Here is an 18,480-nt window from a genome sequence, read left to right as displayed (position 1 = left end):
ACATTTTATCATAGGTAAATATTAACAAATGCGTACGGATAATGCTATTTCACAATATTTATGTAACTGACATTTTTTTGGACCATGGAAAAATTCTACCATCCTTCAACAAGTTGCAACTCTTGAATGAATGTAGGAAGATCATCTCTGTTAGACATGATAGCTATCTGATTCATTAAATCCTCCTGGCTGTAAAACAGGGTAAAAACAGCAAGCATTGGGAAAAGAGAGGCTGCATAACATTTAGACCACCATGGGCAAACTTCCATTTTTACTTTGGGGGGGGGGGGGGCCTACAAAAGCAGGGATAATCTGGGAAATGTGGTGCTGTGCTGCCAGTGTACATACCAGAGCAACATGAACTGTAAACTCCACCCCGATTCCCACAGAAGCAATGAGGATGACCACTGGCACAGCACTCAGCTTGATTCCAATCAGCCCCATCATTCCAAACAGCTCTACAGTCATCAAGGACAAGACCATCACCTGGGGATTAGAAACACTGAGTTAGACAATCTCACACACAGAATGATTTCTGACCCCTTTTTCAACCCCCTTTTTTCTATTTACGTTTCACGAGCACCTCAGTCAGAACAACTTTCACAGAAATCCAGAAAACACAGAAAACCCCAGCCCCTCCCCCCACCCCCACTCATTTCGCAGAATAACATTTTTCTCAGAGTAAAATATATATTTACTAATTTTTTGTTATCTTAGTACTTTTTAAACATTTTTTAGCCAGTGTGTGCCCAAAGATGGGCTCCCACTTCGGTAGGTTTGGGGGGCTTACTAGGTGCCATGGTTTTAAAGTTTTTTCTGAAAATAATGATTCTGTTGAAGATGTGCTGCTTGCCTTGGGGGACGGGGGGAGGGGGTAGTTGGCTTTGAAAAGATCAAACCCGCCTCACGGATGAACAAAGTTATAGTCGTTTTCCTTAACCAAGAAAATCTGGTTAACAAAATTATGGAAGAGGGATTTATGTTGAATGATTCTTTGGTAACTGTAACACCGTTATCTACGCCTCTTACCAAAGTAATATTGTCAAATATTCCCCCTTTTATTAATAATTCATTGATTGAAAGACAGCTTTCAAGATATGGTAAAATAATGTCACGGATCAAAATGATTCCCCTTGGATGTAAAAACCCTGAAATTAAGCACGTCATGTCTTTTAGGAGACAAGTATTTGTACTGCTGGAGGGGAGCGGTGTTGGGGGAGATAGCCTCGGGGCTCAGGTAGGCCCTGTTGGCATTCCCCCCCTCAGCCTGCGGGGTCAGTAGTGGAAATGCCGGCGGCTGATGGAAATTCTGCGGGTGAGGAGGAGGACAGATCGGCGGGATCGGACGAGGATGGATGGGAGGACGGGCTCTCTGATACCTCGCAACCCTCTGACATCATGGCCAGCCAGATTTGGAAACTGTATTCATTAAACGAGTTCAGCAATTTTCATGAAAGAACAAAAGGTAAGAGGCGAGCAGACATTAAATCCTTCTTCCCAGACCAGATACTTTTTTTGTGTTCTGCAGATTTAATATTAAGGAAATCGTCTATGAATGAGTTTGGCCAGAAAAAAAGATTCAGACTTAAAAAAATATGTCAGTTCAGTTCGGAAAACGTTAACCTTCATCTAAACATTTTTAATGGCTAGTTTTATTAAGAAAACTTTTATTTTAACGTGTTTGTTATTTTTGAATAATCTATTTTTATCTATGGAGAAAATTATTTAAGGCTCTTGACGTGAACGGGTGCAGGGATTTTAATAAAAGAGCACAATTATTTGATTTTTTAAACAGCAAGCGTTCAAATGTGATTTTATTGCAGGAGACACACTCAGACAGCAGTAATCAGTCTCACTGGTAGTCAGTGGAGGAGCGACTGTATTTTAAGCCACGGTTCTAATTTTAGTGCTGGGGTTGCTCTTTTATTTTCTCCAGGATTATAGGTGGAGATTTTATCTATTGAGGAGATTGTTCAAGGTCGACTTTTAAAAGTACAGAGAAAACATGCTGGTATTTTTATTGATTTTATTAATGTTGGGGAGGAGAAGATTTTATTTTTTTAAAAGCGAGAACGATGAAGGGGCATATCGGGGCCTGCAGGAGAGGAGGCAGCTCCTGGGCAGCCTGCTGGATAAGAAGGTGAAGGGCTCTCTGTTCAGAGCCTGCTTTATTGAACTTAAAGATATGGTCGCCCCCCCGTCTGAGGCTGCCCGGGGGGGAGTCTCCAGCCTTGTGGAGCTCAGGTATGTTGCAGTGAGCTTTTATACTGATCTCTACAATGCTGAGGGCTGCGACCCAGGAGAGATAGAGCTGCTTCTCCAGGGTCTCCCCAGCCTGGACAAGGAGGAGAGCTGCGGATTGGACACTCCACTGGCATTCCCAGAGCTCACTGCGGCCGTGGCGCAGCTCTCCAAAGGGAAGGCTCCCGGACTGGATGGTCTGCCAGCAGAATTCTATAAAAAGTTCTGGAGCTGTATTGGTGAGGACCTGTACCAGGTCCTGCAGGAATGTGTTTGGGATGGGGAGCTGCCACAGGGCAGTGATAACACTGCTACCCAAGAAAGGAGACCTCTGTGACATCAAGAACTGGCGCCCTGTCTCATTGCTGTGCTCCGATTACAAACTGCTTTACAAGGCTCTCGCTAATCGCCTAAAGACCAACACTGGACCAGTGGTGCACACAGACCAGTCGTACTGTGTGCCAGAGAGATCGATAATTTGTTTTTATTAAGAGATCTTTTTAATGTATCCAAAGTCTAGAATGTTGATTTTGGTTTAATTTTGCTTGATTACTGCCTTCAGTTTTAAGCTGGAACAAAATTGGAGTCAAACTTTTAGGTATTTATTTTGGGAATGAAGCAGAATAGGGAGGGGATGCTGGACAGGGTGAAGGGGAGACTGCAGAGTTGGCAGTGGCTCCTCTCTCGGCTCTCCTTCAGGGGTAGGGTCCTCAACATTAACAATCTTGTCGCCTCCATGCTTTGGCATAAGCTGGTGTGCCTGGATCCTCCCCTGGTTTTATTAAATGAGATACAGAGATGCCTAGTGCAGTTTTTTTGGAGCGGGCATCACTGGCTCCACCCAGCTGTTTTGTATCTCCCCCGTGAGGAGGAAGGGCAGGGGCTCATTGATATCCCTAGCAGGATGGCAGCATTTAGGCTGCAGGCTGCCCAGAGGCTGTTGTACACCCCACAGCTGAGCTAGAGTGATCTGGCATTTTGTTTACTGCAGAAGGCAGGGAAGCTGGGTTTTGACAGACATTTGTTTTTAATATCTCTTGATTGTTTTAGTGATGCAGGGTTGGAGGGTTTTTATAAGAATCTGTTAAATGCTTGGAGACGTTTAAAGATCACAAGATCAGAAGAATCACAGAGCACACAGTGGGTTTTTTGAAGAGCCTCTGTTTTTTAACCCCATTTTTAAATGTGAGGTTTTTAGCTCTGCTTTTTTATCCATTTTGTTTCTTAAAGCCGGTTTTACTAAACTGGGGCATTTGATTGATTTTAAATTTTTTAATTGGAAAGCCAGCAGGGTTTTAACTCCTGCACTGAATATTAGATCAGAGCGTTTCCTGGAGAAGGTGCTGAGTGATCTCCAGGCATCCCTCTGCCCGGCACTCTCCCAGTTTCTGAGTAGGTTTCTGGAGGAGCACGTGGCTCCAGAGCAGGAACCCCTGTTCCCCGCAGTGCTGGTTTCCCCTTCAGTGACCGTAGAGGAGGAGGAGGAAGCGGAGGAGGAAGAGCCGGTTGGAAGGCTGCTGTCACTTATGAAGGTCACTGAGGTGGCTTTCCACACAATTGAGAAAAAGACTTTATGAAATCTGTGTGAAAACCAGACATTTTAATAAGTTGAAAGTCTTGGTGGACACTAAGTGGAGGGCTCACCTTGGTGTCCCTGTTGATGAAGTTCCTGTCTGGAGGGTGCTGTTTAAGCTTCCCTTGCCTAAGTGTTCTGGAGACCTGCAGTGGAGAGTGCTGCATGGCATTATGGCCACAAATAGATATCTGAGCCGAGTGGAGCTGGGGGTCAGTGTCCAGTGCCCCTTCTGTCCTGCAGAGGAGACCGTTTTCTACCTGTTTGTGGATTGCCCTCGGCTGCAGCCCTTTTTTGTTTTTAGAGAACCTGCTGGCTTCCTTGGGGGTTATTTTTACTAAAAATGTTTTTGCTCTTAGTGTGAAATATAATTTTTTATTTTTTAATTAATTTTTTAATTTTAGAAATTAGCTATTTTAAAATCCCGAGAAAATAAAGGTTTTAGCCACTGGTTTTATAAATCCTATTAGTATTTTTAGGATCCTGATGGTCTCCAGGATCAACATGGAGTTTGCCTATTTTAAAATGGTGCACGACCTGGACAGTTTTGAGAGACGTTGGTGCACTGGGGAGGGGGTGTGTGCCGTGGGTGAGGAGGGGCAGCTTGTTCTGCTCATGGGAGAAACACTCAAAGACTGAGATCCAATTGAAATGGATTTTTTTAAAAAATGGAATGAGAAATGTTGGATCTGTTTTGTGTTTTGCACCAGTGTATTTTTTTTTTTGTTTTGTTTTGGCTTCTTTTTTAAAGAGTGGCTTTATTTAGTTTTTATTTTGTATTCTATTTTATAGAATAAAGGGATTTTAAAAGTCAAAAAGTCTCTCTCTTTCTCTCTTTCTCGTAGTGCATGCTGGGCGTCTGTGGTGAGTGAGTGTAAGCGGGAGTGTTTGAGTTTGTGTACGGTTTTGCTGTGCATGAAATCTATATTTTTTATTTTTTTCTTTGTTGCGTTTATCGTTAAGTATTTGTTGTTTATATAGTTGTTTTGTTTTTGTGCCATTATGGCCTCACTGGGAGGCAGATGACCTCCCAGTTTTTCATATGATTCTTTAACTGGGAGAAATGGGCTTAAGATTGTGTCACAGGAGCAGGTGTCGGTAGAGGAATGTGCTTTGACCGTAGGAAAGGAGGTAGGTTACGAGAATATCATCTCTGCCTCGAGAATGAACAAGAGTATTGTGATGTTTTTAAAGACTGAAGCTCTTGTTAATCATATTGTGGAGTCAGGGGTCACTGTGAAAGGCAGTTTTCTGCCCGTGATTCCCCTTGCCTCTCTGGTTGTTAAAGTAACCATTTCAAATGCGCCTCCTTTTTAAAAAAATGAATTGCTGATTAATGAACTAAGCTGACATGGTAAAATCACGTCGGCAGTACATAAAGTCCCGCTGGGCTCCAGCGCTCCGGAGTGACAGTAGACAGGTTTTTATGATACTAAATGATTTAGAAAATGATTTAAACCATGCAATGCAATATAAAATTGAAGAAATCAACTATGTGGTTTTTGCTTGTTCAGATTATATGCTTTAATTGTGGAGCGTGGAGACATACAAGGAGGAACTGCATGAAGGGGGAGACTGAAGCCCACAGCAGTGGGGGGGGGGGGTGGCAGGGCAAGGGTCAGGATCGGGGAGCACAGAGGACGTTCACCGTGACGAAGGTGAAAGGAAAGGGGCGAATAATGTTGACTCGGGTGAGGGTACATCTGGGTTGCAAGGTGCTCCTGCTGTGAACAGCGGGGCGAACCTGGCGGATAAGTTAGTTGTTAGTGAGACAGCGGGGGAGTCTGCAGTGATTTCCCCAGCTGAAAGTGTTCACCTACAGGCCACTCCTGTTGACAGCAGTAGGGCGGCCCAGGTGGAGAAGCCAGCTGTTAGTGAAGGAGTGGAGGAGACTGCAGTGAAAACCCCCGCCGTAAACGTACCAGTCAGTAATATGATGAATACAGATGAAGATCAGGAGGGGTTCAAAACACCAAAAACTTGGAAAAAGAAAAAAACGTTAAACTCATCTGAAAGTATGACAGTGCAAAAGAAAAAAACGCTGATCAACATAGATCAGCAAAGAGCTAAGCTGAATGGGGCTGCAGTGGATCTCGGCACTCTGCTGTCACAGGCTTCTGCCCAGGCGGAAGAGTCTGCCTGCACTGATGCACAGTCTCTTCGGCCGGCGAGCTTGCAGGTCTCTCGCAAGCACTCTGTTCAGCTCCACAGCTGGTGAGACAGACTCTGACAGTGCAGGGGAAGGGGAGTTTACTGATGATTCGCAAATTGATGGTAGCAGAGTGTATAGCGCCCAAAGCATAAAAGCTTTTTTTAACTGAAACTCAAGGTAAAAGAAGAATTGTCATTGAGGATTTTTTTCCTGATTTGAAGCAGTTTGAATCGATGGGCAGGCTGCAGGCTGATATTACAGAATGCAGGGTTAGCCGGGTTTAGTGAAGCTGAATGTTACAGACTAAAGAAATGGTTAAGCACTGTACGCAGTGTTTTAAAGTAAGTACCAGGTTTAGTTTTTTAAAATTCCCCTCTTTCACTGTTGTACTGTTGTCATTTACTGTATGTTTTTTTCTTGTTTCTCTTTCCAATTCTATTTTCATGAACTCTTTAATAATAGGCTGCCTCAATGTAAATGGCATTCGTGGTTTAAATAAAAGAGTGGCTGTCTAAGTTTACTGAACAGAAAAAATAACTTTTAGCGTTATTATAAAATAACTTGTAATTTCTTACAAGAGACTCATTCTGATACTTCCAATGAAACTGAATGGAGGAAGGAATGGAAAGGAGAGATTTGTTTTAGTCATGGGTCTAATTTAAGTGCAGGGGTAGCGATTTTATTTTCAGAATATTTTAAACCTGATTATTTTAAAGTAATTGATGGTTTTAGAGGCAGGATTTTAATATAATACATATATGCTCCTAATAATGCTCAGGACAGGAGTGATGTGTTTACGGTTCTTGATAAAACGTTGGCAGGCTGTGGGGCACAAGAGACTGTGATTATTGGGGGCGATTGGAATTGCACTGTGGATTATACCGTGGAGTTTTACAAAGAGTTCTGGGCCCTGCTGGGGTGGGAGCTGTACATGGTGCTGCTGGACAGAATAAAGGAGGGGTTGCTGCCTTTGAGCTGTCGGCGGGCGGTGATCACCCTGCTCCCCAAGAAAGGAGAACTGAGCTACTTGAAGAACTGGAGTCCAGTGTCCATCCTCTGTCTCGATTATAAGATCCTGTCAAAAGCCCTAGTGAACCTTTTGAAGAAAATCATGGAGGCGACGGTCCAGTCAGATCAAACTTATTGTGTTCCTGGTAGGTCAGGTCAATTTTTGACAATATTTACTTAATTTGAGACCTTTAGCAGCTTCCAAGCTTTTTGGCTTTAAATCTGGTCTGATTTCCTTGGATCAGGAGAAAGCTTTTGACCGGGTCGATCACCAGTATTTACTTAAGGTGTTAGAGGCCTTAAGGGTCGGCCCGTGCTTCATAGAGTTTGTTCAGTTGTTGTACTGTCGCGTTTTCAGTGTACTGAAGATTAACGGTGGCCTGAGTGAACCCATTCAAGTACAGACAGGTATCAGGCAGGGCTGCCCCCTGTCTGGTATGCTCTACTCCCTTTCAATTGAACCCCTTCTACATAGGATTAGGCAGTTGTTGTCTGGCATCCTGATCCCCGCCAACCATTCCCAGGCTGTCAAGGTCTCTGCCTATGCAGATGACCTGACAGTGTTTGTGTCCAGTAGGCAGGATGTGGAGATTCTGTGTGACTGTCAACGTCAGTCTGAGAAAGTCTCCTCTGCTAAGATTAACTGGAATAAAAGTGGTGCTCACTTGATGGGATCTTGGGGTGATGCTCGCCCCCCTGACCTCCCGGTAGGGCTACAGTAAGAGTCTTAACAAGTTTTCTTTCAGATTTGAGAGAGAACAAATCAATTTTTTCTTGAGCATTGTTGGCCAGACAGCGACACTTATTTCCCTTCTCTTTTAGTGTCCCCTTCTGTTACTCAAGACCCTGATAAACCAGGCCACCTACTGAACCTTAACAGCCTGTCTAGTCTCTCTCTCCACAGTGGATCAAAAACAGTTGTATGAAGTCTGTGTAAAAGTACAACACTATCCACAGCTGCAGTCTCTCCCTGACACCCCGTGGAGAGAGCGTCTCACTGTGAAGGAGAGCGTAAGACCTGCCTGGTGAAGCCTGTATTAACTGCTGCTCCCTAAGAGGTCAGGGGATCTCCAGTGGAGGATCCCCCATGCCACCGTTGCTACCAATAACTTTTTGAATATCCTGGACCATCAAGTGCGAGATCAATGCCCGTTCTGCACTGAGAGAGAGACAGTGTTTCATTATTTTCTTTACTGTCATAGATTACAGACGTTGTTTGCTGCACTGAAGAGAATCTTCATTGACTTCTCCATGTACTTCTCTCCCATTGTTTTCATCTTTGGGGTGCAGTACAGACAGCAACATAAGTACAGTTGCCAACTGGCAAATTTTCTGTTTGGGCAGGCCAAGCTGGCTATCCTGAAAAGTAGGAAGAGCCAGGTTGAGCATGGAAACGCACAGAGCACTGTCTCAGTGTTCAATACTCTCGTACTGTCCAGGATTAACCTTGATTTTTGTTTTTATAAAATAACTAAACACTTGAATAAATTCATCTTGATTTGGGGTGTGGGTGGTGTGCTCTGTGATATTGAAAATGAGGAAGTGGTTTTATATTTATAAAGGCTCTTTTAAATCTTATGATTATTAACTTTTATTTAGGGTTTATTGTGTATTTATAGTAGTTTTTAGTCATAATCCATACCTATTTAAATGTTTTTGGATTGTGAGTGGATTTTTGTTTTATTTATTGTTATTTATGTATTTATTTAGTATTCCTGGCACATATGTGAGTGTTTGTGGAATGAGAAGAGCTTTCTTGTTTGTTAGGTTTCTCTTCATCTGAATCTCATTCTCTCTCTCTCTCTCTCTCTCTCTCTCTCATATATGAGTTCATTGAAGAGGACTCTGAGTAAGCTCAAAGCCGGTAAATGCCATTATCAGATGATGAGTGTCAAGTTACTGGGGGGCCTCCTGCCTTTGAAGAGGGTTCATGGAAGGTTGGGGGTGGGACAGGGACACACACGACAAAGCAAGCAGTTAAGTTTGAGGCTGAGCTATAACTTTCTTTCATCTAGCCAGTAAACATGTAAGGATGAACAAGAAATCCAAGGCATGGCTTTAGAGGAATCTGGTAACTAAAACATTCTCTGTAGTAAAACACTGAAAAGGAGACGAGACAAAGCGAAATAACTTCTGAACCTGGTCTTAGTGTCTTGAGAAAAAAAAAAAAAAAAAAAACCTCAGTCAACTAGGCAACTGTTGCCCGGGTAACTTCAATTACATCCTAATTCACTTCAAACAACTGTCTCTTAAAGCGCCACTAGACTAAACAACTACCTTAAACTTAAGACACCCTTACTGTATACACGAGGTTCCCAGCTAGAAAACTACAGCTCACTCTTTTTGTTCTTCCTTTTTCAGCCACAAGCTTAGTTGCTGTTAGCAGCTTTCTCTAAAAATTAAGACTGTTAAACTCTGTAATGAGCTATGATCATAGACTATAATAAACACATAAATAAATAAATAAATAAATAAATAAATAAATAAATAGCTCTAAGGTAGTTAAATGATAAAATACGTAATCTTGTGCAAACTTTGCAAAACTTTCCATTCACTGAAAGAAAGTTTTAATTATTTAACTGCAATTCCACTGAATTCTCTGTAGCAGATGCTCTGCCTCCTGGTGGAAGAGCCTGGTACTGGATACTGCCAGCTTTCTGCATCAACAGCATACTGGCATGCGACAGCGCCTTTGGTTTAATGGAAAGCTTGATTTCTTTTCCTTCCTCACAGGAAGCATAGACATAGCCCCAAGATTACCAACCCACCAGCTTTGTGTGCTACTTAAGGGGGCAGGGAGAGGTGCTGCGTGACTGACTGTATAGCTTGGAGCTTAAAAAAACAAAACAGAAAACCCACAGGGAACAGCTGATCTTCTGTTAAACAGCAGAAAGGCCAGGCAAATTTTCTTAGACCAATAAAACTCAACTTGAGGCACACTGCTGAAACCAAAGATCAAAATGAATTGTCTTCTGGAGCATAAGCTCAGCCTGTACTATGTCAAAAGGAAAAAAATAAAAAATAACTAAAATGGTCTAAAAAATACACCAGAAAAAAATGCCTTGAAATGAGTGAGAAAGATACAGCAGTTCTTCAGTGAGCATAAACATATCCATAAAAATGAATGCGCATTGACCACCACAAAAACTACAGCACAAGATCTGAACTTACAATGATACCAGCAGTCCAGGGGTTGAGCAGGAAGAGGGCGCACACCAGGAAGGTGCAGGCCAGCACCACACTGATAGAGAGGAGCAACCAGTGGCGCAGGCCGATGTACTGCTCCCAGAACAGGAAGGGGTAGCCATTGGGATAGTTGGGCACCCCCTGGTCACTGTAGTTGTTACAGATTGCCCTGACCCTCTCGATCGCTTCAACAAACTGGGGTGTCTCCTGTAGTCCATTGAGGTAGAAAGGAAACTGAGCATATTCGATAGGCTCTGCAGCAGGAACTAAGAGAAACAAAAACAGAACAAAGCTGTTAAACCCCTTCGCAAAAAAGCAGCTCATATTGGTTTTTGCTGAAGAGCAACTTTAAACAGCTGCCTTTTCAAAGGGGGGGGTCTTGTTTATTTTGTGTTTGTTCTGAATTTTGCTTTATTTACGTTTAGATTTAGGTTGGCACTAAAACAATATCCAGATCTTCAATTTAATGCCAGCAACATCCGTGGCTCATACAATGTTTTATAACAGAGCCCCTTCAATACTGTCTCTGTTGCATGACTGTACTTAAGTGTTGTCTGTTTTTGAACACAGCAACATGTTTTGTGTTTCTAAATATAAGAGAGTATGATGGAGACACAAAACTGGATGGAACAGAAGACGCATTACGAAGTGTTATGCACACTACTGAGCAGACACACAGCAAGGCCTTGTATAAAAAACAACTTTAATCCAAACAAAACACACCCTAATATCTTAAGAACTTCCCAAAGTAAAAAGTCTGACAGAAAAATGATCAGTTATTAAATAAAATGACACAGCTGGGCGTATCTCCTGACATTAAACCCCTATAATTACACCTAAAGTTACAAGCTTGCTGCAACACTGACTATCCTGCACTGAAAGAAATAAAAAAATACCTATGTAAAAATCTTGAACCACTGTGTTAAGTCCAGTGTGATCAGTCTAAAATCCCAAGCAAGCCAGCGTTTAGCTGCTGCCTCTGTGTGTTCCAGCCCCTGCAGGGTCATTCAGCCAACTTACAAAACATGATTTGCCCTATTATAATCTCAACTATAAATTTCCATTAAGGCAAGACTTGGAAGGCTGCCACAAGGCTCCGGGGTTCAAATACAGTGAAACACTTTTTGCTTGTTATCCAGTCGCATTTCCAGAGCCCCCCTGCTGCAGCCCAATAACCACAACTAGCACTCGGCCAGATAACTCAAATTAAATCAATCCGGGGTCTCTCTAATAGGGCAAGGGGCAATTCCTTCTGCTCCCCCTCCCTCCACAACCAACAACCCCTGTCCCTTCCCACTGCACACACATCCACATGCACATAAACAAGTCTGGTTTTAAGCACAGGTGTTTGTGTGTGGCAGCCCACATACTAGTATTATATTAATGACCTAACAGCACAAAAATGTCCCTTTTCATCCTAGCTCACACAGTCTAAACAATTCAAATAAACCGCTAACAGATTATACATATTCTTATATTAGGTTTGAATTCCGAAAAATACAGTATATTGGCAGAAAATGGAAATACAGTAGCATTCACCTATTTGTTTTATATTTAATAACTGTAAAGGTTGCCCCAGGGACCAGCAGAAAGCTTGAGTGAAGTGGTAAAAGTTCGCTTACTGTTCAGTCTGGTCTGAGGAACATAGTCGGCCTTTTCGTGAAACCACTCCGGGGGATGTGGACGGATGTTGGCCTGTGAGGCAGCGTAGGCCACAGGATCATTGCTGACCCAGGCAGTCAGGTAGCTGTAGAAGGAATTGGGGTTTATGATTCCATCAGCATCTACAAGCCGCTGTTTTGTCAACTGCAAAAACAGAAAAAACAAAAACACAGAGCTTAAAAACAAAAAAACCTCAAATAAAAAAAAAAAACCAAAAAACCAAATTCCATTCACAGTAAGAAAGCCAATAAAAACAATGTAGGTCCATTATCTGCATGTGTAGATGTATGTATTCTAAACAAAACACACTGTTGGAGGCAACATTGTATCCCAGCTGGCTTACCTGAAGTACAAGCCCTAAATATCCAGCCCTGATTAGAAGTAAGCAATACTCACTGCAGCATTCCAGGCCAGTCTAACAAGGCTGTGTCTGAGCAGTGAACGACAGACAGGATTGGCTCTCTCTCAGCACCCTCACGCTCTCCTAACAATAGTCTTACACAGCACAACACACAGCTGCCCTGTGCAGCTAGCATTGCAAACTTGAAATAAGGTAGTACCGTCAAAGAAATACCAGTAAAATAAACAATAAATCCTGCATTCGGAAAGTTGGGAGTTCAGGAGAAAAATGGCTTAGGTTAGCGCAACAATAAAAAAAAAATTGGCAAGGGTCCCTGTGCACGTCTGTATGCAGTTAACCTCTGTTGTTAACACTGAAGGAAATGCCACCCAGCAAATGGAGGAGAGCTAGAAAAATAAAACAACATCTGTACACATTTTACTTGCACTTGCTTCTCCTGACCTGTGGATTCGGAAAATCCCCAGCACCGTGAAAGCACAGTTGTGCTCCATTTACCTGGATCATTAGGGAACAAGTTTCTAAATGTGTGTGCGTGTGTGTATCGGTTTAGGGGGGGTTCCAGCCAGCCAGAAGTGATAAAGCAATCATAAGCCTTAACTCGTTTGTTCTATGTTATTAAAATTCAGAAGGCACCAAGACTGCCAATGAAAACAGTTCTCTCAGATCTTAATTAAATAGCTTCATAGCATTTTTTTTTTTTTTTTTACTACAAGAAAAGCTACTATTACACATTGATGGAGGTTTTTTTTTCCTTCTTTTAATTCGGAACCCTGGCTTTACTCCAAGTTCAGGTTCTTTCAATTTAATGAAATAAAACACAACGGTGACAGCATTACAGAAAAAAAAAGCTGGATTCCAAAGATCTGGATTCAATTAACTGGCAGGATACGCAACAACTGTATGTCTTCAAGCTGTCTTTGGAAGCACACAGTGCAGCTTGAAGCCCCTATGGGCAAAGCACTCTCTCTCCCTCCCAGGCACAGGAAATTACATCAGGATCTGTGGTAAAGCAGTTGTTATGCTCTTTACCTGGCGCATGCCGAGTTATCTCAACCTGACAGCAAGAGAGGCACGATTTTTAGCATTCCTCTCCAAGACTTCTTTCCCAGACCCAAGTGATGCGTGGTATTCTGCCATAAAGCCCCATGTTTTACATTGAGTAATAACTCTGAACAATGCACGGTGTAAAGCTGTCATCTTCAATGTTAGAAAAGGAGTAGAAAATGAGCAGAGACTCAATAGATTGAAGTTTTTAGCCTGAAGGAACCAAATGCAACAAATGGTTTGAATGAAAAGTGAATTGCTTTTTCAGAGTGGTACAGCAGCCCTGCCGAGAGATTTCAATTCCTAAATTTGGTAAAACAATCAATAAAATGTTAATTTATAAGCCAGGTGAGATGCACAACTTAATAATAAACAAACAAACAAACAAAAAAAAACTTTATCACAGATTAGTCTGCCAGTATTTCATGTCCTTGCCTGTTTCCACTCATAAATCAGTGGAAATAATCCACTGTTGTAGAGCCGATCCACCACTTTAAGCTGTTTATCCCATTCCAAACATTTCTGGTTCAACCGATATCCATTCAAACAGCCACTGTCGAATAGCAATTTAATTTACTGGTAACACTTTACTCTATGTTTTCTTTCACAAATCCAGTTTTAATTGAATTTGAAATATACATTATTATTATTATTATTATTTTATTATTATTATTATTATTATAATAATAATAATAATAATAATAATAATAACAACAACAATAATAATAATATTCACCATCTGGCTGTGGACTAAAAATAGACCACAGTGTCTTACCTGGTTGAAGTTGATCGGTTTGTCCCTGTTGCCCGTTTGTACCAGCAGCTTGTAAGCCAGTACGCCATCATCAGATCCATTGTTGTAGTTGTTGTAGGTAATTTTGCCAGCTTCCCAGTCACTGTCAAAGGCATCTTGCAAACCTTAAGGGGAGGAGGGACAACTTAAAGACTATTTTGAAACTAAAATATTCTTGAGCAGGGGTGCCTAATTGTGCTTTAAAAAAAAAAAAAAAAAAAAAAACACTATAGAGTTCTCTGTAATATTTATTTTACATCATAACTCTGCTTCTTACATACAGCAGTGTGAGTGAATAGAATTTCATCAATTTATTCCATCTGTTCCGACTGGTGGAGCTAATGCATGTTGTGAGATTTGTTGCCAGCGCGTGTAAAGATCACTGCCAACACCTATTCAGACTTAACTGCTCCTTTCCTCCTTACCCCCCCCCCCCCCCCCCCCCCCCCTTTACAAAAACAAAACTGTACGAGTGGAGCGCAGTGGTGTGCAGGGCTGTTCCAAGCAGGTAATTTAAATCAGATTTGGAACAGGAAGCGGTGTCCCAGGCACAACGAGCCTCTGTAAGAGCAGATGACAAACCGCATGCTCCAAGTGGGAAAAGAGAAGTTATCAGCCCACCTCACAGCTGCGCCGGCACTGTAACTAAAACCATCACTCGCACACATCTCGTAGGTTAACTACTTGCTGTAAAGAGATAAGAGAAACTAGAAAAAGCTACACCTTCAGGGTCTGATTCACAACTCCAGTTTGTCCTCACTTAATCTCCCACAATCAACCTGCAAGATAAACAATTGAGCACACAGATTTGCTTTTTAAAAGCACAGGGAACACACCTGTCAAACCTGCATCAAATTCTCAGGACTGCCCATTTGCCTGCGAGGGACTGAGTGAGCTAGCTAGAAGAGGTAGTAGGTTAATGACCCTCATGGGAATTACAAAGCTCCCTCCCTCCTCCTCTTCCCAAACCCCATTTTCAGTGTGGCCTCTTGCAGGAATGCTTCTACTCTTTATGGACTAGAGCAGAATAAAAGTACAGGAATGTTATTAAAGTGGGGGTTAGGGGTTAATAACAGTTCACCACCGCTGCTCGAGTGGCTCAGTGGTTCCTGGCCAGCAGTGCTGAAGCAGCACAGGACTGATTTTAACTGGCAAAAGCCAGGAGGAAAGCTACAAGTATAAGAAAGTAGTCACGTAACCCGCTTGATCTTGTCCTATAAGCTTGCAGGCAGGGAGAAAGTCTTCAGAATAATACTTAATGATTCTGGACTGGGCAGGACATCCAACACAAGTACAGCACATCCTTAATTCAAACACCTGCCATAAATGCACATCCAAAAGAACCCTCAATCTATAAAAAAAAAAGCCCAGTTCCAGTGTTTATTTTTGAAAGAACTACCGTTCCAACCATTTGCTTTAAAATTTTTGTACTCCACAGCGTTGATTTAATACCATTTCCTATACCAACACTTGTATTTGGCTACTATGATCTCCTACTGTGATAGAAGTATTCATATCAAAAATATGACCTAAAGATGGATAAATGCAGAAAGTTTTAAAAATGGAAACAATGCAAAAATGTCTTGTCATAGTGTGGACACTTAGAAAGATATTAAAATAATAAAGAAGTACTAATCTAATGACTACAATTAAAGTGAAAACAGAAAAAAATGTGAATGAAGCACAGACAGCTACTCGGAAATAATCAAGCAGTAGAATCTGAGAGTTCTATGGCTACCATGTGGTAGTGCCCTACAATGCAGCCGAGGTTTCCAGTAATTCATAAATTACTGCTATATGTTTTCAGGATCATATTTGAGAATGAAACCCAAGTTTTGATACCATTCTCCATGGTCAGAAACGTCATAGTGCCTTGTAACAGGGTGAGGAGCCCTGTTGTTTATTTATTTTTAGAACAGGGTCTCCCCCTCCACCCCTTTGTTATTTTTTATTTGTTTGTATTGTGATTTTGTGAATTTATATATGATGGCAGAGCCATATGTTTTTGTATTTGTGTTGCAGTGTGGATGAGAAGTCCCATCCACATTAAAAACCTGTGCAGAAGGCGGCCATCTCCCGAATTAAGTGATTAATTTGTTGCTAATTGGGAGATGCTCACCTGTATAAAAACCCAGCAGTTTTCCCTGCTCGAGGTGGGTGTTCAGAGGAGGAACAGGCAAGTGAGAGGATAGACAAAAGTGAAACTAAAAATATATAGGATCAGCGAAAGCAATTTGCCCAGCCTGACCTGTATTAGTGTGTTCGAGACTTTGTTTTTGTTTGACCATTTATTTTGCTCTGTGAGCACTGTTTTTGTTTAAATTTATTTTTGTTATTGAAAATAAACTGTGCACAGCGCATCTTTTGCCCTGCAGTACTGCCGTTCCTGCATCTGGCCTGACTTCACCGCAACGCCAGCCTGTCACAGGCCTATTTGCCCTCAAAGATTTAACTCCTCAGTCTCAAAACATTGTTCCACTGACTACCAATTAATTATTCAACTTCTTCAAGCGGTCTAAATGTCAGTTGAAAATTTGTATCAAATTACAGCTGGACATCAGTGCCATGCCTGGGACATATCACAGTCACCACTAGCCTGGTACAATGCAGACAGCTGTTTCAGTTCCAGCAGCCTGCATTCATGTAGGGAATTTCCTTCATAAAGCCTTGTCTCCCCTCAATCTAGTTAAGTCTTTTCCAGAAGCACCTTTTGAAGCCACTGAACCGCAAACACCCCGTTTTCAACAAAACCACAAATCGCATGAGGAGAAGGGACTGCCTTTTCATTAAGACTATGGAAAGGTTTAATAGTTTTTGAAATATTGATGATTTGACCGCCCCCCCCCCAAAAAAACTAACAAAAACAAAACAGTATTCTTTCTGTCCCTGTGGTCCTTTTCTGAGACAAGATGTTTTACCCTCTCATCATCCTTTCTGTGCCTCATTTATCAAACTGTTTCTAACCACAACATTAAAACCCTCTCTGAAGGCACATCTGGCAGCACATAAGCTAAAGTGTTTGAAGACAAAAATAAAGACACTGACAGGTGGAGTTCTAGCTCTAAACAACATACATCACCGCTTTTAAATTTTCACATGAAATCACTTAGAAATATTTGTATTCAGTTCTTGAATGGGCACAGTTTCCCAAAAGCTGCTTTAGATATTCCTGTGAGGAGTTGTGTTGTTAAACCAGTGATGAAAATAAGACTCCCGTTGCACAGCAGATTGATCCATTCCTGGATTTTAATAGACACACCTGAGCTTGTTACTTTGCCACTGTGTTACCTAAAACTTGGAATGGGTAAAACTGCTATATAATACTAGTCTTATTTACAATGGCTGCCAGGGATGGAAATGTGCTATGACTTAACTCCAGTATCCCAACAGTTTATATAATGGTATAAGAAAATCATCTGTTTTTTCTAAATGATTTTTGGTCAATGTTCAAACCTAACTGGGGACTATATCAGTACAGGATCACTTGATTACCAACCAATGATAATTTCAGAGCAGACACAAAATGCAAAATTGGAGAAATACCATATATAATGATGTTGCTATTTGAAGACAAACGACCCCTTAAAGATCGTCACTTAAAAAATTCTTCAAATCAGTTGCGATGAACCAATACACATTAGACCACAATGTACATTCTGCTGACAAAGAGTTACAAGAAAAATGGCTGGAGATTTTCTTACCTTGCAGCCAGTCTCGAAAGTAATGCAGCCACATTCTGGGAAGCTGTCCATTATCCTCCCGTAAGATGTACTTCACAGTGCCGAAGCGTTTGTGCAGGTCATAGAGTAGGGCCTGAGCGTTGGCATAGTCTGCCTTTTGTGTTACAACGTACATGTTGTAGAAAGAAAAGTACTTGAACTGAGCTGCAATGAAGTCGTACTCCCTCGTTTCACGAGGCACAATGTCCGTCAGCTCCAGTCCGTCTCGCACACAAGTGGTTCCGTACAGGCTGACTCCAAGTAAACCCACAAAAAGAAATATCACCAAAACCTGCAGGCAAAGAACGCTGTAAGAAAACTGGCTTCAATTTTTTGTTACCATTTTTTAAACCAATATGGATTCTTGCCATCCTTTTAGTTGAACCTCTATGCTTACCATTCAAATACTTCCCTACCATTACTTTCACTCCTCAGTTAGGTTAATATTTATAAAGTGTGTGTGTAGAGAAGAAATTAAAGCCCTACTTATCCAAACCAGAAATACTTTTCTAGCTATGCAAACTTGCAGGGCCATAACTAGTATTCATTCAATCTACAAAACAAATAAGGAAAGGTTAAATCTTTACAGCCTAGAACCATTCTGAGCCAGATCCTCATTGGCACCTTATGTAATGGTATAAGAAAATCATCTGAAATGCATCCAGAATCGTTAGTGGCTATACTCTTTGGCTCCAATATAGGCCTTTGATAATATATTGGAGCTTTACTGCTGTTTGATAA

The 18,480-nt window shown here is 41.6% G+C and overlaps 1 protein-coding gene across 3 annotated transcripts in view; it reads right to left on the bottom strand.

Annotated features, from left to right (window-relative positions):
* The window catches only part of LOC121303042 (protein patched homolog 1-like), a 62,470-nt gene that overhangs the window by 8,127 nt on the left and 35,863 nt on the right, over positions 1–18,480 (bottom strand). For all 3 annotated transcript variants that reach the window (XM_041233457.1, XM_041233441.1, XM_041233448.1), the window contains exons 15-19: positions 17,722–18,031; positions 14,003–14,145; positions 11,783–11,966; positions 10,146–10,426; positions 349–486 (exon numbers count right to left, since the gene is read on the bottom strand). In XM_041233457.1, the coding sequence (XP_041089391.1) occupies positions 349–486; positions 10,146–10,426; positions 11,783–11,966; positions 14,003–14,145; positions 17,722–18,031 (1,056 nt within the window). The remainder of the gene's footprint in view (positions 1–348; positions 487–10,145; positions 10,427–11,782; positions 11,967–14,002; positions 14,146–17,721; positions 18,032–18,480) is intronic.

This window comes from Polyodon spathula, chromosome 2 (genome assembly GCF_017654505.1).
Source record: "Polyodon spathula isolate WHYD16114869_AA chromosome 2, ASM1765450v1, whole genome shotgun sequence".
In the NCBI taxonomy this organism is placed as follows: domain Eukaryota; kingdom Metazoa; phylum Chordata; class Actinopteri; order Acipenseriformes; family Polyodontidae; genus Polyodon; species Polyodon spathula.
Note: the sequence above shows the minus strand (reverse complement) of the source record. Positions and strands in the feature narration are given on the sequence as shown.